A 24,264-nucleotide genomic window follows, 5' to 3' on the forward strand; every position below is an offset into this window, starting at 1 on the left:
TTCGAAGAGATTTAAAGAGAAACGATTTGCCATACCTAAGAGAAACACTTTCAAATATATTCCTTCGTGTTCGCGGTTCGACAAGGATTCTGAGAGAATATTAGATTATATAAATATAATCTATTACTCTAAAAATATATGAAATAATAATAATATATATACATATATATATAAATAAAATACAAAATAGTAATTCAAATAAAAAGTCAAAATTAATTTAATGACAATTATACGTATTAGAAATACCAAAATAAAGTGCAATTTACTAAAAACATTATAATGAATAATAGAACTAATATATTCCATTAACTATAAGATAACATCAGAAAAATATAAAATTCATACATTCACTTGCTGCAAGTATTATTACTTTTACTGTTTACAAAAGACCTATCCTACCCTTTATGAATAACTATAGTTCTGCCAATTTAACTCCTAATTAAAAGTAACTCATCGAATAACTTCTTGTTTCCAATCACTGTCCAAAATGAAATTTTCGGGACGCATTCTTCACTCGTTATCAAAAACTTACTGTATCACTGTTATCACAAGCTGTACCGAACTGGGGCTTGTAAAACTACTGACTCAGTCCGGAATGGAATGGAATGCAAAGTTGGCAGGAGTCTATTACTCCCTACTTTATCGCAGAACCTGGACAGAGTCCCTTGCTGCTGGATCATTCTAATCGGGCTTGTTTTTTAAAAGGTTATTTTTTAGTCTCGGATCTAATTTTTCAAGTTTTGTCTATTATTATTTTAGTGAATTTAAGACGGATTTAATTGCATTCCAATCCGTTGTCAAACCAGCGTTATCGAACCCATTTCATGGGACGATCGCGGAAGGCTAGGCTTATAAAGCCTGTCCTCCCGACGTAATTCCCCTTCAGACCGTCCACTGAAGTCCTTTCGGTGCTAACTCTTTAATAGGCTAGCAGGAATACGCCACAACGGGACACTAGCTATAAGGAGGGAGCAATGCGTCCCCTTTTCCGGAGGAGTCGCTATTGCTGGGTTATTTTGTCTTACTGTAAGTTTTGAAATAGGAGAGGTTGTGTAGAAGCTCTTCATCCGCTTCTGGTATGGCTGCCCTTCAGGACGCGTCTCTGCTGGACTCTGTTCCGGACTCCAGTCCGTGTTGTTGAGACGAGTGGCTGGTCTTCCGTCTTCTTCATCTTCATCTTCTCCCTCTTCTTCTCCCGAAGACCTCTTCGTTCTTCTGACTCAGTCCGTTGGTCCCCGGTAGTATTTATACCTCCTGGTCTGTAGAATCAGTACCTGACCCGCCCTTTTGATTGTTGAAACGTAATAATTTTCATTGTCCGTACCTTTACATTTTTCTATAAGTTCTTTTTCCGGTCCGGTGTTCCTTCTGGTCGACCAGAAGCTTTCGGAGCTGCTACTGCCTATTCTACAAAAAAAAATTGTTAAACGGATCCGTTATTCTAAATAAAGAATCCCTTTTATTGCCATCTAGATTTTCTTTTTCTTCTTAATTGGAAGAAACCCGTTACACTGGCCCGTTGCAATGGCACCGTTACAATATTATAATGTAACATACTTTGTTTAAAAGTTATTAACTACATTTATATTCTTTATTAAGATAAGTTGTAGTGAAATGTTTTCTCAGCTAGAAATTTGTCCTTTATCATCTATCGCAACTAATAGACTTATTTTAGAAAATGTTTAACTAGGAGTCAGAATTTAAATTTTTATCGTGATCGTGTTTCACGTCATTGTATTTATAATATAATTATTGCCCAAAAGGAGTTCATATTTTATCCTGCTTAATGTATTATTATTTTTCTTTTTTAATAATAGTAATAATAATAATAATTTTTTATGTCATTAATTGTGTGACTGGATTGATGCTTTATTCTATTCCTTTCTATGTTAATATTTTTATTTCACTTATTAATTACTACGCAATAAAATAATTAGTTATTACTACATTATTATTTACACTTTATAAATAATACATTATTATTAATATTGAGTAATACATTATTCAGTAATACATAAATAATAATTACTACATTATTTATTATTAATTAAAATTAATTACTACATTCTACATCGTTAGCCTGTTTTATATATTTAATTTGTATCTTTAACAGTTTTTATTTTCTACACATCCTTTATCACGAAATTGACTAAATCTGAATATCTTAATAAATTATCTACTAAGATTCAAAAAATAAAGTGCCAAGAAATCAATTTTTGGGACAAGTAAATATTTATTAAGCCACGATCCGTCGAAATATATAGCAGCCCTCAATATCTATTCAATCTCACACCCAATTTTTCGAAAATTTAATAAAATCATTTCCCCTAATGAGCTAACTCAACAAACCATATACTTGTAAGTAAAACCGTTGTTGAGGTATAAAGCGAAATAGAGGCCAACACACAACCACTCACACATACGCGCACGCGCGCGGAACACACACACACACACACACACATACATTCATTATCAACTACGAAATTTGTACTTTAAGCAGTCGGCGTCAAATCTAAAACTTATAACTAACACCAACTTAAATTATTAACCGCGCTTTAATTTTTAACTTACTAACTTGGCGCCCGTATTAAAACAGAATATTTTATTTTATTTTTTTCTGTTCCACAACTAATATATCTACAATCGGCTCCTTAAGTGGAACTATAAGTAAATCGTTTGATGATAAGCACACGTAGGGGGTTCTTAAGGAACTCCCATAAAGTTTGTCTGCCATTATAAGTTATCAATAAGTATCTTAAAGTTCATTAATAAAGAATACTTCTGCCAGTACTTCCATAAAAACAAACGATTAACAAATAAACACCAATATACAAATAAATAGTCAATAAAAAAAAAAAACAAATAATTAAACGATAGCTAGTCGAAAAAAAAACAAAACAACTTGTAGCTATAAAAAGAAATTAAATAAAAAAGTAAGCAAAATTAATATCACTAGAATTGGCGATAGTAACTGTAAGCTGTCATTAAGTAGCCTCTACGTCAAGCACTTGGAGACGTTTCTACCTCCGGATTTCCCCACTGTTATCAAGCAAATTGATCGCTAAGTGGTTGATGGGATTTTCTAAACGTTATTGGTATTTAATACTGTGCTATCTCATAACCTCACGAATAAAAGAAAACTCCAGATATTCGTGAATCTCATCATTCCGTTATACCATGGCGTCTCTGCAATTGTTTTTGTTATCGTGTTTTGGAAGAGTTGCATGACATCTACGTTACTAATACTTGCTGTCCTCCACAATTCCATACCGTAAGTCCAGATTGGTTGTAGGATATTTTTGTAAATCAGAAGCTTATTGGACAACGCCAGGTGTGAGTTTCTCCCCTGCAGCCAATGCAGTTTCCGATACTTCGCGTTCAGTTGCTTTCTTTTCATCCTCACGTGACACTTCCAGGTCAAACGCCGATCTAGGTGCAGTCCTAGGTACTGTTTGTGGGATCAACACACCATCTATGTTCATACTAAGACAGTCACCCTTCTAATGGTGGATGTGACGAGCTTTGAATTATCTTAACTTCAATTCTTGATTAACCTTGATTAAATTTAAATTAAAACTGAAAAATAAGTGTAGTTTTTTATTGTATTATTTTAATTTTTTTAAGATTGTTTCTCTTTATTTACATTATCTTTATTTTTATCTACGATATGGAAAGACATACAAAAAAGCTGCCAATCCAACAAAAAGCCATAAATAAGAAACTTAAAGCCAATAATTCTACTTCTAAATAAAAATTAGGAAAATAATCGGAGAAAGGGTGTAAAGTAACTCCGATCTTAAGATAAGACTCTCTTTAAGGACCATACAACTTCAATGTGGGAGGGAAAGATTGTTACTTTTTTACGGTAAGTTTTCCAACTAATTTTCGCGTAAAAAATAACTTTGTACAACAAAATCATTTATAAGTTATACTATCCAGTACTAACCATTAATAAATATTAAAAAAAGAAAATATCTCTAAATCATCTTGCTAACCTAATTTTTTTCTTATTAAAATTGATTAATTAATTTGATTTTTCTTCGTGAAAGCGGAGAGATTATTTATTTTTATGATGAGAGTATGTCTATTAAAAAAAGTAATTTATAAAAAGTTACTTTTTTCATTATTTGTATATTTATAATATTAACTATCAATAATTGTCAATTATATTTCTACACATAATTCATTAATTTATCAAATTTAAAATTTTCACTAAAATTTCTAAATATTGACATGTTATGTTAATGAATGTGTAAAATTATTATTTTTATTAATATATCTTCTTTTTTCGTTTTGTTTATCAGGGAACATACTTGGATACAATACAGCCAATAGATTATGCCGCAAGGGGTTTGAAACGTCGACCTGAGATCGGTCAAAGAATTCGTTTGAGCGAAGGGGATATTGCTCAAACCAACCTTCTCTACAAATGTTATCGTTAGTATAATTTGGGATTACACTTATATATAAAAAATAAATTTTATAATGCATCTTATTTTGATTATAATATACATATTTCTCGTGTATAATATATGTAAGATTCGGTCATTACAACTGTTGTTTATAGATTTGTAAGATTTATGCTTGCCAGAAGGACTAACTTTTTAATTTTGACGATCGTTTTATTTTACGTTAACTGTCGTTGGAAATAGGATTTTAAATATTTCTGCTGGCGGCAGTGTAAATTATTCTGATGTATATTTTAAAGATCGGACTGAAATTCTTCAATTTAATGATTTCGAAGCGTAACTTTGATACAAAATACCCACATTTAATAGCGAAAAGCCCATACAACATAATAAGAAGTAAAGGATTAAAAGAAGATAAGTGATCCTAATAAACTCTCGTATCACTTACCAATAAGATAAGGCATCATGTTTTGATCGTAATTTTTTCTTCAATTTGTACTTTTATTTGTTACTGTACAAAGGTTGATTTTTTCAGTATAACTAATCAGTTCATTTGATGATTTAAATTTCAATTAACGCTGCAGTATTTTATATTTAAAATTATTATATCCAAGGCAGTACTATATTTTTATGATTGAAGAAAATAAATTTTTATGAAGTTTAAAGTCGCCAATAAGAAAAACTATTCATGAAATAATTAAAAAATGACACCTTGTTTAATATATATTGGTTTGCTTGGCGTTTCTCCCGCCGCCACCTCATTCGGTCGCCTTAAAACATAAGACCGAATGAATGTCTGTGCCACAAACGGCTACTGAGCCTCGAAACAGTTTAGCGACTAGTGTCCTAAATAGCTCCTAGAACTTACCTAACAGCGTGATTGGACTAAGCACGGTGCCATACACCACCGGCTTACGTGTCCTAACCGTTCACTCGTCATATATTTACTAAAATGGGTAGGCGCACCCCGTCAACTACTAAAAATATAAATGACATCCATAAATTAAAATTTATGGATTTGTTATTATTTTGCTTTTACAGCAATTCGCTGCCACACCTAGGTCGCTGAATGCCAGCAAGTACCTGTTCACCATATTAAAGCGCTTGGAGCCTTAATTGGCTGTTGGTCAGCCATATATTTTTAGGATAGCTTCCCACAGAAGTGCGGTAGGAATCTTTCCCTTAAGTAAACTACTGATGTCGGTTGAAAATAGCAACCGCATCAAGGAATTCCTACATGGTCCGACAATGCGGCTCTCGCTACATTGACTCGTCGTTTGTAAATGGCGAATTTTCCCCTATGACCACTAAGTTCCAGGGTGCCCCCCCCCCCCAAAGAACAGGGCAGTCAGACATCGGGTATTCTTCATTTGACTGGACCTCCCCGCAGACGCACAGCTCATCAGCCGCCAGGCGGAACTGAAACAGAATATACTTTGATATATATATATATATATATATATATATATATATATATAACTTATCCCTCAATCAAATAACCAAATAACAAGGCTAATTTTTCGCTCACAGCTGTTTGGCTCACAGCTGTTCAGCGGCTAAAGGCCTGACTTCGCAACCTTCCTTCAATATAATGGTATTCAAAGTAGATTGCTGAAAATTATGACATTTAACAGTTGCTGTTGTAACAGTTCAACCGCTGGTTATGTTATGGTGATTCCTCTTAGAAATTAAAGGCATATTCTGAATAGTAAATAAAGACTCTGTGACCTACTTACAAATGTTATGTTCTGATGAGATGGTAACTTTATAATTTAATATGTTATTTTTTGTTAAAATATGATTAATTAATTGTCTTTTTTATTACTAATATTGAATTACGTAAGTAAAATTAAAAATGTTCGGTTTCAAATTTCAACTTTGTAACAACACACAAACCAAATTGTGTAACAAAACACAAAAAAAGTCTTCAAAATGTCGTCTTTGTGTCTATCCTTAATTATTCATTTTTAGGGTTCAAACAGTTAATTTTTGAAGCTTGTGGCGATCTTTTTAATTATATAGAAACATATTACTAAATTGAACAAAATATATGTGTGATTTGAATTATGGCTGTATGTTTAGTAAATCGTTACTTGTTTTTTTCTAATATTTGTATATTTCATAATGTTAAGTGTTTTAACGTGTTATGCTTTTAACGTAACTTGGTTCGATTTGCTTTTAAAAAAGTTTAAAATTCAAATTAATATCACCGACTGTGTCATGGACAATAATCAATAATATAGCAAAATTAAAATTAATATATCAAGATAAAAATAGAAACGCTTATTTTTTACGTAATTCTTAATACATTCTTATTAAAACAAAATTAATCGTTGTCTGATTTTGATGTTTTACATAAATTATAAAATTCTTTTAAATAACAATTCTGTTTAATAATACAAAATTTTTAATTTGCTAAAAGTATGAGCGTTACTTATTATGGATGATTTTTTTCACCGACTGTATCGTAGAAGAGAATACGAAAAAAATTAAGGTAATTGAAATTTAGGCAGGCAGTTTTTAGCTAAATTATGTTAATAATGAACGTGTATTTGTTCATTAAGATAATTCAATTAAATTTCTTACTTATTATTATTATTTTAATATACTAAGTAAGCCTTTTAAAATACTTTTTTATTTTACCCAAGTTTTAAATTTATTAGCTTATTATTTTTTAATACGCTTTTCCGCGACCTCGTATAAAAATATCCCAGGAAATGTCCTTAGGCAGACTATGACCGCTTCTTTAATAGAGACTGTAATTGCATCCTGTTATACTCAAATGAAATAAATAAGGGGGGAAGTCTTTTGTGTTACGGCAGAGAAACGGTAGACGACAAACTTGCGATAAATATAGGCCTATGTTTGTGTACGTGTGTGGGTTTATGCACACGCACATATACATATTTACTGCACACATATTTATAAAATAACTGAATAGTATACAGCCTACATTTATCACTACTGGACCTGACTAATCAGGGAAAAAGATCTGAAATTTTTCTTTTTATTTAAATTAATTTGTTATTCAGAATACTTTAATGAATATATTTACGATTACCTTTTTTGGTTTTCTCCATTGAAGTAATACTACTTCAACTATGGGTATATTCTTATACGCCCATATTAATTAATTTATATACCCTTATTTATCTAAACAATATAAAAAAACGTCTTTTTTATATTGTTTAGATTAAAAAATTACTTGCATACCGTTTTCGTTAATATTAATATTTTTATAGAATAAATTATACGTTAACTTTAATAATATAAAGTCTTTAATCTTTTTTTTGCGTAAATCGTAGATGTACAATTTTTTTTTTTGTCACCACGAAGTTATAACGTGTGTTTCAAAATGAATATCGGAGTTTTAAAGTTACGTAACATTTATGAAATTTTACTTGCATTGATAAATTATACCAGAAATGAAAGAGCAACTTAACAGTTTCTAAAAGTGTTCATTGTGAGCACCATTTGTCACACGGCACACATCCAGCCAATAGGAGAGTTCATCCCGTAATTTAATCAGCAAATCTGGAATAATTGATCCGACAGCTGCTTCAATCCTGTGTCTCAAGTCGGGTAGGTCAGCTGGTAACGGCGGCACATGCACTTGATCCTTTATAAACCCCTAAAGAAAAATATTGGACGGGGTCAGATCGGGCGCACGTGAAGGCCACGGCAAACAAGCCCTGTATCTGTGGTCCCCGGCAACCGATCCAACGGTCGGAGAGAATTTCGTTCAACCAATCACGTACAACGTTATACCAATGGGGAAGCTCACCATTTAGTTGCCAAATAAAATTCTGTGGTTCACATTGCAGTTGAAGTAAGAGCCATAGTTGCAGCATATAAGATAATTCATTTCAGACACAGTTGATTCCGCGAGAAAGAACGGCCCGAAAGCTTGCCATCGGGATATGGGACAAAAAAACATTCAGTTTTGGGGAGTCTCATTGACACTGCGATATCTCGTGAGGATTTTCTGGTCCCCGGATACGCACATTATGAGTATTTACTTTTTCAATTACATAAAATGTTGATTCGTCACTGAGTAACATGATAAAGAAAGTCTTCATTGTCACGGTGCATCATTTCATTTGCAAAGCTAGAACGCAAACCATAATCTATAACCTTTAGAGATTACAACAGCTGTAAACGCTGTGCTTGCACACAACTATAACTATTTGAGTTGCTCTTTCATTTCACGTATAAATAATCAATGTATATGTAATTTGAGAAATATTACATAGCTCTAAAACCCCGATATTAATTTTGAAATACACGGTATTATAAACAGATAAAATAATTAATCTTTCATCAGATATCCAATTTGAAGATTATTAATACATAATTGCCCAGATCACCGGTTCATCTACAACCAATGTACGTTCAAACTGGATACAAGGAAATTACGATAAAGATTTCTCTTATGTAACAAAACTGCTTAACGAGTTGGAATTTAATGATAAAAAACACTACAACAACGGTAGTTATAGAAGATGATTTTTTTTTTAACCAGTTAAACAACTTATATGCTGTGTTAAATAAATAAAGGAGGGGAGACGCTTTTTGCCAAAAACGTTTTGCATAATGAACGGATTTTTTTATAATAAATTAATTATAAAAATAATTAAAGCTTTAAAGTTGTAGAGATAGATGTTTGGTGTATCAATAGTTGATAAGTGATGAATTATTCTTGTTTATCAGCATTTTTCTTGGGGAGTATATTCTGTTTTATTCCAGCGAATGAAATAATAAACATTTACCTCCTCTACGATTATAAAATTTAAATTATATTTTTCAATTAACTTCTAAAAAATCCGTTCAGAAGCAAAGATCTCTGCAAAACTTGCCAAAAAAAATTATAATGATATAGAAGTAATAAATTAAACTTTTTTATTAATTTAAACAAAATTATTACAATTTGCTATTAGGATGCATTTTTTTAAACTATTTATTTTCCAATAAATCAGATTTTTTTTCAGTTTTATTTTTAATCAACTAGTTTGCTACTTCTGAAACAATTAAACGAATGCAGAAATTAAAACCTCAAAAAATGTTTTTATAAGAATTACTGATGAAAGCGGATAGTAATGTTATTACATTTATTAGGTTTCATTACATGAAAATATACTCTGTATTACAAATCCTTTTACAGACAAAGAAATGAAAGATAAAGATTTTCTTTAATTTAAATGATTCCAATGGAAAGTATTTTTAGTATATATCTTCAGAACAATTCACATCATTTCTGATCTGGTGCTTTTTTTTATGAAAAATATCCTAGCGTCGTATATTTCCCTCAAAATACCGCTCTCTGTAACAAACTATGAGAAATATAAGAAACTTTACCACTCGTCAGTCTAGTCTCTAAAATTCATTATAAATTTACTGTAACGAAGAAAAATAAAAATTATTGCCAAGTCATATGAATATTTGAATTACAATAATATTTTCTGACCGCCTTTTTCCATTTTCTTTTTGGTGGTAGAGGCAAAGAAAAAAAAGAACCATTTTTTTGGAGGTATTTTTTAGGCAAGTAGAAGAATAAAAAACGTGTTTAAATGTGACAAAAGTTGGAAGACTTAAAAAACTAAAAAGTGTGATCCCTTGCAGACATCCTTTAACCAATAAAAAAAACAAATTTTTAACATCCTTTTTTAAATCTTGAACGACATATCAAGTAATAAATACTTTTCAGATATTATTACTGATAAAATATTTCGATTTCGTCTTAAACATGTTGTAATTTTTATCTTATTATACTTTATTATTTTTACCTTTCAGTTTTTGTACAAAGATATATTATTCCCAAGAAAAAAATAGTTTTTATTCGTGGTTCAAATATTAAGTAATTTTTATTTATCAATAGACCGGATGTAGTAGCCAGATTATAATATTAATAAAGGGGAACGGTCAATATCCTTGATAACATAAACATACATTCAAGTTTCCATCATCTAACATTGATCAATCATCAAAAATTTTCAAATATCATATATCATGACATCGTTGATTCATAAATATTTAATTTTAATAAACCGTTTTTTCGAAACATTATGAAATCATTTCTTAAATATTTTTGTTAATAATTTCTAAAACTGGTCAACAGTTAAAGTAACTAAGTAAAACCACGGGGTTAGATACATGTACTGGGCAAAAAACCATGATTAAATTAAGTAATTTGTCGAAACAGTTACTGGTATACATTATTTATTTAATAATGTTTTTAAGATTCCTTAAAATTCAGTATAATTAATTTTTTTAATTGAGATAGCGAGACTAAAAATTGAGAAATATTTCATACGAAGAATTTATTATTGAAATGGTTGATACTTTACTTTATTCTTAGAATTAGAGTCTGTTCTTGGTAAAACAAACCTCTTTTAAAAATAATTAATGGTGTAAATTCTAAAATAAGTAAACTACTATTATCGGCAGTCATTTTACATTTTTAATCTGCCGGCCAAGTGGAATCGTACATTTTTATCGTTTAAAATTTATTAGGACTACATTAAACTTCCATAGACTTGCGAGACTTAAGTTTACATTGCGTAAATGTATGTTTTGCAAGTTTATAGAAATTAAATCTACATCATTTATTTATTATTTATCAATTTTAACTCTACTATTGCAAGGGAGTAAAATTAAGAAATGACAATTTTTGAAAGTTCAGCAATCAAATGAAGTTCACTCTCTGAATTATCTGCTCAGATCTGTAAAACGGTAATTATGCTTAAGGAAAACTTGATGTAGTAAATATTAATTGAAATAATGAGATTTGCAAATGAGTTACAAATCTGTTCTTTTTTTGGTACATGATAACGTATGTTACAGCGATTTAGTCAAAAGATGGAGCCTTCCTAGCAATGCATTTTCAGTTTACATTTTTATAAAATAATTTAAAGGAAACAAGCAAAGGGTTTTACAATCATTTAGGATTGCGTTTATATCAAAAAAAAAAAATACGTTTATTCGAAAAAACTGAAAATGTTTTGCCATTGAAATTAAGAAGAAGCAATTAGAATTTACGCGTTTTTTACTACATGTAATGAAGAGGGAATCCTTCAACTAGACCGATAAACGGAAGGTTGAAATGAACAGACGTTATGTGAGAAGTTTGTTTTGTAACATCAGTTTTATCACTTCTTTTCTTGCTGCTTCGACTGTAGGTCGAGAAATGAAGAAAAAAGCCAAAAAGTCGATAAAGATGGTTGGTAGAAAGTTTTTAGATAAGATGCATCAATAAGACTTTAAATACATTTTTTTAAAGTAAATTCCACCAATATTTTATACTGATTCAACATTAACGCTTTAAATATCGGTTATCCTTCGTTATTGGTTTGAACAATTTTCAAAGAAGTGATGTTATTTTAAACTATTAAAGGTTCTTTACCTTCAGTAAAGATATATTGTGTTGGCATAAATTACTTACCAAATCAACAAACAAAACATCAAATTACAATTTACGTTTCATATTGCAATTGGTCGTACGCTATAATCTGTCTGTCCAGTACAATCTGGAAATCATAGTTATTAACGACATTAAGCTTCAATCAAGGTTAGTAACTACATGGATGTATGCTGTAAATTTGCTTACCCTAAAGTGAACACAAAATAAGATCAAGTGCAACGAGTTAAAAAACAAGAGATATTCTCGTGTGCCTTATTATTGTTAATTTTAACTGTTGTTCCTACGTTTAATTTTCTGTTTGAAATAACAGCAAAAAGAAAAAAAACTAAGGTACTGTAAATGAATAATTTTGCATTCCTCATTTTATTCATTAGATAGAATTTCACAGAGTCTACCAGCTGAATATCCGGTCGGTTGTAATTTTCACGGCCTTCGATTCATAACCGCAACACATTTCACTGTCAACCTCACAAAAAGTACCTCTCCCCCACACATTCAACTGATAACGCACGCACGGTATTTACGTATGCTTCAAAAATTTAAATAATTCATCCGCAGATATTATTATTTCATTTTCTCTTTTTATTTAAACATACTAAAATATATTTATGTTGTATTACACACATTTTGGTATTATTGTTATAGTATTGTAATAATAATTTCTTAAAGTAATTAAAAATCATTATGAGTTAATCGAATAGAAAGTAAACTCAAAAAAAGCATAAAACTGTCTTCTTTTAACTATCACAATTTAAGAAGTAAAACAGACTTTTAAGAAAACCACTATTAAATAATTAATTAACAACTATATAATAATTTTGCCTTAAGTAATAACTTACCCTTAATTTATTTTTTGAATTAATAAATGATTTTATTAATCTGTTTTTATTTGAGAACAATCTACTGATTTCACAAAGGGAAGAAACATATTTCATAAATGTAAGAAAAGGATGCAATGATAGCTACTATGATACCTACTATGTGCTAATCATGCCATGTTGAGGAGATGCTGGGAGAATGGGTTATTTTTTACTTCAAATTTTTCAATTACATTTGTTAAATTTTCGGATGAAAGTACTTTTTATTATGCCATAACGATTTAATACTACATAATTATAATATATATATATATATAGATAGATAATTATATACGTAAAATAATATAATGAAATACTATGCACTTATTATTTTTTGTTAAGGAAATTTTGCGCTGATCATATCTAAAAGCAACTTACTACGTGACAGCTAAAAGAACGTAAAAAAATAAGAAAGAATATCTCGCCTCATTTTTCATAAGTACGGCTTGAACAAAAAAATAAATGATCTACGAGGTAGACGCTGGTTAAAAGGCTAAGAGACACATTCTGGTCAAATTGAAACCTTCTTTTTTGAAATTCCGATTAAAAAATCCCTTTCGTCACACCGGAAGGCGGATGTAGATTTCACCGGTGCTAAGTAGGGAATAAAAAATATTTCCATCTTAAGGTTAAGAGAAACTTGAAATTTACCCAATACGACTATGGTTGCATGTGAAAAAAGTTTCACATGTTTTGCATACGACAAGCCCCATCTTCTTACAATTCCAGCAATATTTAGTCATCCCTTGCCGTAAGGGTTGGTCGTATCAAAAGTTGTTTCAGACAAAAGTTCTAGGAAATGTTTAGAGGACTAACGACCACTTAAAACCGATTCGATACCGTGCCTATTAAGAAAAGTATGATTTTTTTTGTCTTCGAATCTCCATTTTATCCACCCGGTGGGCCAACGGTTGGTGATGCTAAAAACTTTACTTAGATAAGTTTTCTGCCTTATCCAAATAAAAATAGTAGGAACTTTAAACGAATTCGATATTTTACTTAATAAGAAAGTTATAGCGATTTTTTTTTTCGAAAAAGCACTCTCATTTCCATACCCACGGTACGACTTTGCCCATTAACGACCTCGATCGAAATTTTGGGTCGTTATATTTTATGTATCAATTTGAAAGTGATTGGCGCAAAATTACGACAGTTATCGTGTCCACAAGAAAGTGAAATAAATATATATAAACTTTTAAACTGACGGTGGTTTTGGCGTCTGGAGGATGTGAAACGCAAAGATATGTTGAAATTTTCCAGAAGTTGAATTATGGTACCCGTTACAATAGGTAGCTTTCTGATGAAATGTAGCTAAAATTTGCTGAATACAGTTTCAAATCGGTAATTATAAATTCCCTTGTTCATATTTTTAATAATTAGTTTGCTGGCAATTTTTTTATATTCGTCACATTATTACTCTTTTTTTTCCAGTTCTATTAAAATTTATCGGGCATCTACGTAAAAGTTTTTACGCGACTTAAACATTATTAATAACAATGTCTATAAAATTTGAACTTAAGAAGTATGAATTAAAAAGAATTCCTGTTAAATGATTGATGCGTAATTTACGTATTTTTGTATTTACCGATTCCAGTTAGAATGTCAAATTTGATCTAGTAATGAATTCGAACTAAGTCTAAATTATTTCAATTTGCATTAGTAAAACAAATTTCGTCGGTAAAATTTAAATTGCTACATTAGTAATTCTATAAATATAAATTAATATTTCTAGCGAATTTTTAAAGATGTTCAAATAAATTTCTGATTAATGAAATAAACCAAATTAAATAAAAAGATCTCCGTAAATTTGTTAAAATTGATTTTACACCGAATCTAATCTCCATTAAAATTGTTTAATATAATTCATCATTTGGTTTGTGGAAGTTTCTTATTTTGCTTCTTAAGATGTCTCAGTAAGTTGGCACTGGAAAAGCTATTTGGCACTCGGATGCTTCATAGTGATTTTACAATAGTTAAAATATATTTGTGTTCATTTTATCAGCAACCTCTTTCTGTTTTATTACAAGTATTATTACTGTAATATGAATTAATCACTACGTAAATTTAGAATTAAATGCTTGCATAAAGAAATTAATTCTTCATTTAGTTATTCTGCTTGCTATTTTTCTTCTAAAATAATGTTTTTGATTATTATTATTATTAGAAGTCCACGGAATTTCTGATGCTATTACGAAGTTCTAGAAATCTTTACCATTTCCAATTTATCAAATAATTATAAGATTTTAGGCATTATCTCGATGATTTACGTTTATTTAAATTTATTTTAACATGAAAATCGTGTGGTTGGAGGTTGTATTCTACAACAATAATTGTTTTTCCCAAAACATTATTTAAAAAAAAAATTCCTATGAGTCGTGTTAATATTAATTAATTTGTAATATTATTAACTTATAAAATTAATTTTAATTCTTTTATTAATTAATAAATTTATTTTACTATTGATTGCCGTACAAACCATACACTTGGCTACAGTCTTTTACACGTTGTAAATTTATGTTTTAAACAAAAATAATATTATTTCCTGAAAAGATCTTCATTTATAAGATCCTAGAATCTTATAAAACTCGATAGTCGTTTTAAATTGATTAGATTATCGGAAGAAGTCATCTTTCTAACTTGCATTAAAAAAAAATCGTTTTATTCCTAAGCGAAACTCCCTGAAAATATCGTATTTTAGAACTAGCAACGGTTTAGGAGATAGTATTATTAAGCGAGTAACTTATTACGTCGTGTTTTTTAATTAAATATACTTGTAGTCAAAAGTTACTGAATTTTACTGTAATTCATTATTCGTTTGTTTGTGGTAATCAGGCGATAATAATTGTTCCGGTTGTTCGGCCATTAAAAAACCTTGTTTTATTTTCACGGGTCGATAGTAAAAGTTCTAAAGTTTTGTTTTTCTGATAACCCTCTAAAAAAAAAAAATTGAGAATATTTTAATAAGTTTGTTATTCAGGTTTTACAGTAACTCGAAAAAGAAACGTAAATATTAAAGGATATAATTTACAATGAAAAAAGAAAAATGTTCTTATAACTATAGGCCCGGAATCACTTTGTTTTTTGATTTACTGCTAGCGAAAAATTTCGCTCTAATTTCAGCACCAACGGTAAAATGAGGCTATATTGAAATTACTGGGATATAGGTTATGGTACAAATATTTTTTTTTTATATTTATCAACCTGAAAATCTATAAAAAAATAAATTCCAAAAAATTATATTTCAAGAAAAATTATGGTAAAATTAAAGTCGAAACGTTTTATATTGGACATACATTTGTTTAGTTAAATTTTAAAGTAACAAAACTTTGAGGCACCATAAATAATTTAATTTCGAGATAATTAATTTAATTAAAGCCAACCGAATCAAATAAAAGTATAAGAAATTTGAATTTTATTTAACACGTTTAAACGTACCAAAACGTAATTTAAAAATAGAAAAACTTTAGTGTACGAACAAAACATTAATAGAACAGAAGAATTAGTGAAAGGACTTTAGAACGCCGTTTAAGTTGTACAAAACAACCCTGAAACAATACAGAAAGCCAAGCAGGAATTTTAAATAAATCTGAGTGTTGTTAACACAGTGACCAAGGGCATTTTGATTGATTTTGTAGTACATTTTTTTATATATACATTTTTCTACTGTTTTTCATAACCAAATCAAACCAAAAAGAATTTTGGTTTGATTTGAAATCGCAACCTTTTCGTTTATTATTTTTTTAATTGCCCATCTCCGTGGCAGAATGGTATCGTCTCGGCTTTTCACCCGGAGATCCGGGGTTCGAATCCCGGTCAGACATGACATTTTTCGTACGCCACAAAATTTCCATTTCTTATTCCCACACACAAGCTTTGAGCTTATATGATGAATTACCGTAAAAGAAAAAAATACGTGTTTAATTTATTAAAATTTGAAAATATAAAATTATATTAAAAAATTTCATTTATGATGCAAGAACAATCGATAAATTATACTTTTATCATTAAATTATCTGCTAACATTTTTTTTATTTATAGTCAATTTAAATTGACTATAAATCAAATAGATTTTTGCCAAGCTTAAAAAATGTTTTGTCGACTCCAGTATTTTGGGATTTAAAGTAATATTGTTGAAAGTTACTGGTCTGAGGTATTTTTTAGATCAAAAGATATACAGAACCACCTATTTTGCCCGTAATTTTGTATTCTAAGAATACCGGTTAGTTATAACTCTTCTTCTTTCGTTGGAACATAAAGCATTTTCGATAGCCTAACTCGAAAAAGAAAATAATTCTTTTTCGTGGGGTACTACGTAATATAAATTAATTCATATTTTTCATTGTTCTATTGTAGTATTACTACCGTAAAAACATTTAGTAGGCTTATTTATGTAGTGTAAATCTTTATAATATTTCATATTTTACCTTTCTTGACTAGCCAGTTTGTTGTTTATTTAAATTCAGTTTCTTTATTTCTCGCGAAAATTATACTTTCAAATATCACAATATGTTGATAACTGACAGTTTGCCCGTGAAACAAATATACATGGAAAAAATGGTGATAATTTTGCACAAAAAACCTAATAATGTTAAAAAAAATTTAATTACGCTTATTTATTCAAAAGCATAAATTTTTCTAATAAATGTATAATACACCAAATACAAATTAAACCTAGAAGAGAAATTCATTAACAAATTATAGAATGCATTTCTATAAAAATAATTGATCTAAAACATTGTGGAAAGAGATAACAGATCGTTTAAGTTTGTAACCGCTTAAACTGTCCATGTCATTAACAACTAGAATAAATATTTCTAAATTTAATCCTTTTAGTCCTTGTATTATATTACTTATTCTTTACATTACACTTTTTTGAGGAGCGGAAGATTGAAATTCAAAGTGCTTCGGGACAATGTTTATGGCTAACTTTTTTCCTTTATTTCAAGATATTTACATTTATCTGAATTAGTGGTTACATTTCTCACTATTTCTCATTCAATTTTATGCTTTTAAAAGCTTTTATTTAACTCGCTTTAGGAATAATCAAATCTTGCAACTGCTATATCTTTTGATCTATCGTATGAAAATCAATGACATTTGGTACACGTGTGTAACTTCGATGACAATACAGCACTACGGTGTCGGAATTTGATATGACCCACCCCCACGCCACCACGCGCTACCCCTACGCTAAATTCATCCATTTAGTTGAAAATTTTCATTTCTCATGAACTATCGAATGAAAATGATTGAAATTTGGTACACGTATGTAACTTCAATGTGTAAAAATAAATATTTTTTAGTTCAGTTGATTGCAATCAAAACGGGAGGTGCACAACTAGATGTTACAACAGTCCTACATACAAAATTACAATATCCTACGGCTAATCGTTTTTGAGTTATGCGGGATACATACGCACATGCATATATACGTACGTACAGACGTCACGCCAAAACTTGTCAAAGTAGATTCAACGGATGGTCAAAATGGATATTTCCGATGAAATCTGAAAACCTAAATTTTTTTTAGTCTTAATAAACAAACAAAGCTTTTATTTAAGTCGTATTAAAAATAATCAAATCTTGCAACTGCTATATCTTTTGATATATCGTATTAAAATCAATGAAATTTGGTACACGTATCTGGTATTTGGTACACTTCGATGACAATACAGAACTACGGCGTCGGAATTTGATATTACCCACCCCCACGCGCTACCACTACGCTAAATTCAGGCATTTAGTTGAAAATTTTCATTTCTCATGAACTATCGTATGAAAATGATTGAAATTGGTACACGTGTGTAACTTCGATGTGTAAAAATAAATAGTTTTGCTTTTTTTTTAGTCTTAAAAAAAATACAAAAAAATTACAAAAATATATTTGATTACATATAAAAAATTATTTTTTAAAAAAGCTTTTATTTAACTAATATTAATATTAACATTAATAAAAAAAGGAAACAAATTAGAAAAACCGTCTAACAAGTAAAAAATAAGAATTAAATTGAGAATTTTAAACAAAAAAATATAATATATTAACAAATATAAAAATGCACTGAAAAGTAAAAATTAAATTATATAAATATCTAATAAATAACCAATAAATAAAAAATAAATAAATGTAATAATTATTAAATTTTAAAATTAAAAATAATGAAAATATTTAGTTAAAAAGCGTGGCGCAGTTTTTACACCAATGTTTTCAAATAAGTATTTATAGACATTTTCTGTATTTTAAAATATACTTTTTGTTTAATGAGGTTGTTTAGTTTATGTATATACTTTATTTATCTGTAATAAAATAACTCAAGTTTTAATTCTTTGATGGTTCAAATTTGCACGGAGATGACTTTTAAGGGTTAATAAGATTAAAAATAAAAATTAAATTTAAAAATCTTGCACAAAGTTATTACAATTTGACGGTAATCTGAAAAATTATTAATTATTATCATTATTATAATTGTAATCGTAATTATGAATTCATTAAATAAAAATTCATAATTAATTAAAATGAAACTTTTAGTGGAAAGAGTGCGTTCAGTTTGGCTTAGATTACAAGCAGAATTCGAAGATGAACTTCAACCATGTGAGAACACGTACAAAGAAAGCGAGTGGGTGCATTTTCCCAGATTGTTACTTGTAGCTAGTCAGTCTCAACTGGAGAGGTTCCAGCAGACCTTTCCGCCTCCTCGCGTCGTTATTGAAAATGAAAATGAAGATTAATTTTTGTAAAAATAAGTGTTGTGTTGTTTTAAATAAATTATAAAAACTGCGCCACGCTTCTCAATTTAATTCTTATTTTTTACATTTTAGAGGGTTTTTTTTAATTTGTTTCCTTTTTATATTAATGTTAATATTAATATTAGTTAAATAAAAACTTTTTTAAAAAATATTTTTTTATATGTAATCAAATATATTTTTGTAATTTTTTTTGTTTTTTTGTATTTTTTCTAAAGTATTATGAGATTTTTAATGTACATAGATTAATTTTTGTACTACATTCTATCTTGACCAAATATTGTTCCATTATTTCTATATTCTTGCATATTTCTATTGGTATTTTAATTAATTATTCGCAATAAATAAGTTCTGTTAACAAGACGCTTCCCTTATGTTCCATAATCTCATCACTGAAGAACTAGATTCCGTGTGTAAACTTAAACTAAATTCCAGAATTAGTCTTGGTTAACGATTAAATAAGTATAAAAACCACGAACAGATAAAACTTCTATTTTTATTTGTTGATTTCCACTAGATATCTAAACATATTTTTCGAAAAAAAATTGTAAATTTCATGATATAAAAAGTAATGTTATTTATCCCTTTTAGAATATCTTTTTTATGTAAAGAAACTTATAAGTGGTTTTTATTTTTGTAAAGAAGTAGGAGATCCTTTGTTACATTCTTTCACTGTTATTACGTTGGAATGATTAATAATTTTTCCATAATAAGTTCAATGAATTCGAATTTCTGGATGTTGTGACTGGAAATTAATAGAAGAAATCTCGCAGTAAACTGAACATCTCTTAAATCGTATTAAAATGTGTTATATTCGCATTGTCAGCATCTCCCAACTTCAATGAATAGCGAGCAGAATTCTTTTTCCTTAATTCAGTTAAAATTTATTTCATACAGGTTAAAATATTATTCTGGTATATTTTTAGTATCCGAAGAAAAATCTGCAAAAAGTTATGCTATCTGGAAAATGTTGTAAATCTTTAGACTAATTTTATCTCCCTCTCCTTGATCTAAAGATTAATTTTTCTGTTTATGTTGATTCATATTCCTTTCTTCGAATACATTTCTTTTTATTCACATCAACTGGATTTTCATAAGGTGCTTTAACAATAAAGTTTACTAAAAAACCACTTAAAATCTAAAATCAGATGACCATTATTACTGCTAAAGAATTATCATCACTAGATATTGAGGTATTAATATATATATATTTTTTAAATTAGTTAATTAAAATAAAACAAAAAAAAAACAATAACAGCTGGCAAATAAAACTGATCGCCATAAAACTAGTGTTCCTAAGTTTTTATAACAAAAGGGGGAAAAATCAACTTTATTTAACTAGGATTGTCTACCACAACCTAATGCACGCTCTTTATTTTGAGTTTCATGAGATAAAAATTTATCTTAACAAAGGTAGATGTAGAGATGTACAGTAAATCAATCAGACACCCTTCGTGAAAAAAACTTAAGGGAGGAGATAATTTTATTGCTTAATGTTCTCATGATTGAAAACTTTCACAAAAAGATTTTAATGAATTTAAAACTCTAAAAGGCTTTCAGATACTGGTCTCCAGTTGTTATTCAACAATGAAGTTTTCTCATCACTATTGACAAAGTTTGTTTCCCAGCTATTTAATTCTTATTTTTTACGAACGTTTTTAAAATCTTTTTTCCAAGCAAAACTGAGCTATCACCTGTTTCTTGTTTTTTGTATATATATATACACACTCACACACATGTAATATATATTATTATATATTATACGTATATATATATTTTTTTTCTTTTGAGGCCACATTGGACCACTTAATCAATTTCCAGTGTTCGAAGAACGCACTGCTTTAACCTTCCGGTTCTGCTAGTACTTTTTAAGACGGTCTGATCTTTGTTTCCGAATTTCGTCTGTAACCTCCGCTGTGCGTCTTTGGGTCTTTTCTGTAGAGAATCTGTCATTCGAGAGTGTTGTTTATTTTTGTCTCGTCAAAAGGGTCCTCAGGTAATGAAGATGGCCTCCGGTAAAGCCTATAAGGGCTAGGTACGGAGGAGGTGGCGTGGTGACCAAAACCGTCACATGGAGGGTGTCTTCCCCTAAGAGGGTCAGGATGTAATCCGTAGTACCTAAGAATTTTAGCTAGTATTTGACTGTGAATGCAATCATAGGTTTTTTAAAGTCGATGATGGTAATAAAAGGTTGCTTGTGGATAATTTGTAATTTTCCATTATAAATTTTACACTTAGAATTTGGTCAACGTAGCTTCTTTAGAATCGAAATTCTCTTTGGAATTTGCCCAGCTGAGATTGCAGTGTCTTTTTAATTTTGTTTAGAATCATGCGGGAAAGAATTTTGTAGGTACAGTGCGACAGAGTTATTCCTCTGTAGTTATCCAGGTTTGTTTTGTCCCCTTTCTTAAAAAGCGGGTGGATTGTTCCCGTTGTCCAGTGTTCTGGTAATTTTTCATTGATTCAAATCTTGACCAGGTGCCAACGTAATTCAGTGAGGGAGTTTTGGCTAGCGTCTTTCAAAATTTCTGCGAAGACCTAATGCTATATTTATAATAAATTAAACGCTTTTTATTGTCATTTTTAGTATTTATTTTAGTTTGTCTTACCTATCTTAAATTATTACAAATCAGTTTATAAATGCGCACTCTCTTGATGGGTTTAGTTTTATTTTTAGCGTATTCTAGAAGACAGACCAATTTCCTAAACATTACCACGTTAACGTTGAAATTCCTTTTTTTTTTACCTTGCTGCTACTCTGAGAGCTATGTGCAGTTCTCCAATTGTGCTTCCCTACTATTATGAAGTAAATGCAGTCGAATTATTAAATCTATTAGCGTTTATTTTCTATATGTATCGGTTGTGTATCTAGTAAAGAGAAAAAAAAAAAACATTTAAGACAGCCGTATTTTTAATCAAATTCATAAGAATTTATTTATTTAATTCTTTTATACACATTATTTCTTAAATATTTATTGACGATAGTTGCTTAATAATCGAAATGACCATCTAGTTTTAAATTTTAATGAAAATTCTATAAATTAAAAAACAAAATAATTATAAAATAATAATTTATAAAATTTTATAAAGCTATAAATGATTGTTTTTTATTTAGTAAAGTTTAATTTACTTATCTGGTACACGGAGTCGGCTACTTAACTCTGACCAGCGCAACTAATAATAGACTATTGTATTATACTTTTCCTTACTCGGAAAGGTTGTCAGTCTTTTTTCACAGAGAATCTCTATTAAAAACAAATCTATTACCATAAAAAAAACAATTTTTTTCCTTGGTCGTCCTTTTTACATCTTCCACCAGTTTCTGTTTCTAACCTTTTTTTTAAAATATATTTATACTTCTGTTTCTGCTCTAATGCCGGTCACAATTTGTTACCTAGACGTTACGTTTTACTTTACTGCATAATAATTTTTGACCTTTTGTTTATATCCGTACATGTAAAATTATGAAAACGTCAAAAAACAAAAATAAATGAAATCAATTTTTGAAGTTTTTAATTACATTATCTTTCTCGTGATTAACAAAGAAAATTGAATTTTAATATTTTCAATACTTTTAAATCTATTAATAATTTTATAAATTGAATGTATAGCTACAGAAAGGAGCAAAAATTTATAAAGCTTAATTTTTAGGAAAAAATATTAAGGAATTCTAAATGCGAGCGGATTTATTGTGTACTTTCTCGGGTTTTTAATAATTAAAAATATTTTCTCGTTTATAACGCAGGCAGATGACTAATCTTCTTTCTTTTAAATATTAATAAAAATAATTTAATGTTTCTTTTATATGTATAATAAAATATATTATATATATATATATATATATTATTTTATATGTAAATATTGTAAAATTGTCACCATACAAGTGAATTGATTTAAAACGCTGAAATATAAGCCACTGAAAAATCCTTTTAGACTAATTATTATGTCTGAAATAAAGTTTTTAAAAAAATCCTTTTTTTTCGTGACTAAAGTTGCATTTCATTTGGAATTAAATTTTATCTTTTAATTACAAGTTGAACTACGACCGTAATAATAACAAAAACAATACCAAAAGTAAGAAGAGTCATTGTAGAAGTAACTGTAATAATAATAATTATAATAATAATAATAATAATGATAACAATAATAATAATAAGTTTTACTTTTATAGTATTGTGGATGCTATATCAGTTTAATAACAATTTTTTTAGATTTTTACCGCTTCACTGATATATTTAACGATTTATTAATTCCTATATAAAAGAAAAAAAAAACATGAATAAAACCTACTTTTACATAATGGCTTGAAGTAAGCGTTATATGAAAAGGGCTGCGGTGAGCGGCTATAAGAGTATGTAGGGATGAGGTGAAAAACCAACATGCGGTGCGGAGCGGCAGTCTATGGAACTAACTCATTATATGTCTGTACTATCGCGCTAACGACCCCCTTATCTCGGCTACTCTCAATACTGGGAAGGAGGTGACATCCTACAAACCACCACCCTCAACACCATTCATAATGTTGGACACTAAATCTGGTAATTACAACCCTACTCGTTTTGATAAAATGTCACCCCATTAATGACAGATTAATATTTCACCCCGTGTCTCAAGTATTCCTCGCACATAAGTACAGTTGCTTCTTTACGCATCTTTTTAGATTACTATGAATCGGGAATATAACGGAAAGCTTATAGACAAATGATGCTGAATAATTTATAAAGAATTTTTTTTTTTAAGCTTCTCACAGATACTTTGAATATCGTGAAACTTATTTTTTCCCTAACAAAAAAAGCTAAAACTAATTTTTTTAAATATGTTTCAAAATTATTGTCCTGTT

At 29.2% G+C, this 24,264-nt stretch overlaps 1 protein-coding gene across 1 annotated transcript in view; it reads left to right on the top strand.

Moving 5' to 3' along the window:
* The window catches only part of tok (tolloid-like protein 1 tolkin), a 200,120-nt gene that overhangs the window by 128,071 nt on the left and 47,785 nt on the right, over positions 1-24,264 (top strand). The window contains exon 6 of the mRNA XM_075360396.1: positions 4,305-4,437. Coding sequence (XP_075216511.1) covers positions 4,305-4,437 — 133 coding nt within the window. The remainder of the gene's footprint in view (positions 1-4,304; positions 4,438-24,264) is intronic.

Source organism: Lycorma delicatula, chromosome 3 (assembly GCF_047948215.1).
Source record: "Lycorma delicatula isolate Av1 chromosome 3, ASM4794821v1, whole genome shotgun sequence".
NCBI classification, from domain to species: Eukaryota; Metazoa; Arthropoda; class Insecta; order Hemiptera; family Fulgoridae; genus Lycorma; species Lycorma delicatula.